This window comes from Pteropus alecto, unplaced genomic scaffold (assembly GCF_000325575.1).
Source record: "Pteropus alecto unplaced genomic scaffold, ASM32557v1 scaffold170, whole genome shotgun sequence".
NCBI classification, from domain to species: domain Eukaryota; kingdom Metazoa; phylum Chordata; class Mammalia; order Chiroptera; family Pteropodidae; genus Pteropus; species Pteropus alecto.
In genome coordinates, this window is record NW_006429634.1 from 2,260,065 (window position 1) to 2,262,964 (window position 2,900).

The 2,900-nt window shown below is 33.6% G+C and overlaps 1 protein-coding gene across 17 annotated transcripts in view; it reads left to right on the forward strand.

Moving 5' to 3' along the window:
- CCDC30 (coiled-coil domain containing 30) overlaps nucleotides 1-2,900 on the forward strand; it is a 101,910-nt gene that overhangs the window by 64,337 nt on the left and 34,673 nt on the right. For all 17 annotated transcript variants that reach the window (XM_025050898.1, XM_025050991.1, XM_025051041.1 and 14 more), the window contains one exon: nucleotides 285-494. In XM_025050898.1, the coding sequence (XP_024906666.1) occupies nucleotides 285-494 (210 nt within the window). The remainder of the gene's footprint in view (nucleotides 1-284; nucleotides 495-2,900) is intronic.

Below are 2,900 nucleotides of genomic sequence, written 5' to 3' on the forward strand. Positions count from 1 at the left end.
AGGAATGAAAGCCAGCTTGGGATAGATCAAAAAAGGATGGAAAATGTTTGACCATGTGTATGTAGTAACTCTTAGGAAAATCCCTTTGTCCAGCTGCCATCTGGCTAGATAAACTTTGGCAAACCTTACTAACACATGGCAGCTGCAGAGAGGTAATCGGCCACATGACATTGGTATTTGTCAGCTCTTGGGGGACTACACTCCTTTGAAAGCTGCTTATTCTGGCTCGCATTCACATTCATCCATACCTATTTTTATCACTCTTATTTATTCCCCATCTCTAGATGAAAATTGAACTAAAGCAGGCCCAACAGAAGTTATTAGACAGTGCAAAGATGTGCTCTTCACTCACAGCAGAGTGGAAGCACTGTCAGCAGAAAATCAAGGAACTGGAGCTGGAAGTACTTAACCAGGCTCAGAGCACTAAATCACAGGAAAACCTACAGGAAAAGCCGTCTCAGGAGAACTCTAAAGTTGCTGATGCAGAGGAAAAGGTAATTATCCTCACGCTTAATAAAGAACATACGCTGGATACCAGTACAGAAATCCCATTTCCTTGAGGATTTTAAGAAATGGATATGGTGCAAACTTGATATAATTCTAGGGGTTTTCTTTACTCTTCCATGCTTTCTTCTTTCTTGACTTCACCTGATCCTATAATTCCAGTAAATCTTGTGGGTTTTTTTTTTTTTAATTACATGAACTTAAAAGGATGTTTCATTAAAGCAATAATATGAGCTTAAAGAATTAACTGGGACCAAATGACTTTCGTTTTATACTTTCAAATTTTAGAAGGCTTATTCTCCTGTCATTTGGATTGGATGTTTATATGATTTTTATTTTGTAATTTTTGGAGGGATTTGTTTTGTGAAATGAACCATTTTGAAATATTGCACCTGCATTTTAGAATGCTTAACACCAGGTGGCAGTAGTATGTAGCAGTTACACATTTTGATCTGGGTTTGTCTTGAGTCAAATATTTTTAAAAAGTCATTTTATCAAACCATAGAAATATAAAACAAACATCAAAAAGTAAATAGCAGCAATATGAATTAAACTCAAAAGGCTAATGCTGAGCTAAAGAAGTCAGCATGAAAGAGTACATACTGTGTAATTTCATTTATAGGAAGTTCAAGAATAGACAAAACTAAGCTATGGTGATATGTTAGTGGTTGTCTTTATGAGGGGTATTAACTATGCGGAGACATGAAGGAATCTTCTGTGGTGCTAGAAGTATTTTATATCTTGGTCTGGGGGGTAGTTACGTAAGTAAAACCTCATTGAGTACACTTAGGGTATACACTCTTTACTGTATATGTTATTACTCCTTAAAAAAGTAATTGGTAAAATTGATAAAGATTAATAAAAATTTTTTATTTAGACAGTCTTAAATATTATTGGTGAGGATTCTGTGCAACAAGAACTCATTACTGACTGCAGTTGGAAGCATAATTAGTATAAACACTTTGGGAAGCAGTTTGGCATTGGTATCTAGTTAAGTTAAAGATGCATATTCTGTATACAACCCGACACTTATACTACTAGGCATAAATACTAGAGAAACTATTATACTGCAAGCAAGTGTCAGGAGACAGGAATTCAGTCATTTTCATAGTAATGTTCCAAATAGCAGAAAATTTGAAACAACCTAAGTGTCCACTGACATGAGATTGGACAAATAAATTGTATATTTACATAATAGCAATGTATATTTACATAATTACAACAATGAAAATGAATGCTATATATGCTGTAGTTCAATATAATATTGAACAAAAACCATATCACCAAAACCACAGTATGATTCCATTGATATAAAGATCAAAATAGCACAAAATATAAACTATGTTATATATATATACATACACACACACACACACACACACATAGTTAAAAGAAAAAAAGGAAATGATTAATACAAAATTAAAGATATTCCTTTTCTCAGATGGGGAAGAAGTGAGATAATTAACAAGGGTCACAAAGTAGATTTAAAAAATATTGGAAATGTTCTCCCAAAAAACAAAAGTTCTGGACCAGATGGCTTCATAGGCAAATTTTACCAAGCATTCAAAGAAGAATTATCACCTATTCTCAAACTATTCCAAAAAATTCAAGAAGAGGAAGGCTCCTAACTCCTTTTATGAGACCACCATTACCTTGATTCCAAAACCAGGCAAAGACATTACAAAAAAAGAAAACTGTAGGCTGATATCTCTTATGAACATTGATGCAAAAATCCTCAACAAAATATTAGCAAACCAAATTCAGCAATACATTAAAAATATCATACACCATGATCAAGTTGGATTTATTCCTGGGATGCAAGTTTGGTTCAATATTCGCAAATCAATTAATGCGATACACCACATTAACAAATCGTAAGATAAAAACCATATGATCATATCAATAGATGCAGAAAAAGTGTTCAACAAAATCCAGCATCCATTTATGATAAAAACTCTCAGCAAAGTGGGAATAGAAAGAACATACCTCAACATAATAAAGACCATATGTGACAAACCTATAGCTAACATCATACTCAATGGGGAAAGGCTAAAAGCATTTTTCTTAAGATCAGGAACAAGACAAGGATGCCCACTTTCACCACTCCTCTTCAACATTGTATTGGAAGTCTTAGCCACAGCAATAAGACAAGAAAGAGAAATAAAACACAGCTGAATTGGAAAAGAAGAAGTAAAACACTCATTATTTGCCGATGACATGATACTATATAGAGAGAACCCTAAAGATTCCACCAAAAAACTGTTAGAACTGATCAATGAATTCAGTAATGTCGCAGGTTACAAAATAAATATTCAGAAGTCAGTGGCATTTTTATACACCAATGATGAACTTTCAGAAAGAGAAATTAAGAAAACAATCCCATTTACAATTGCATC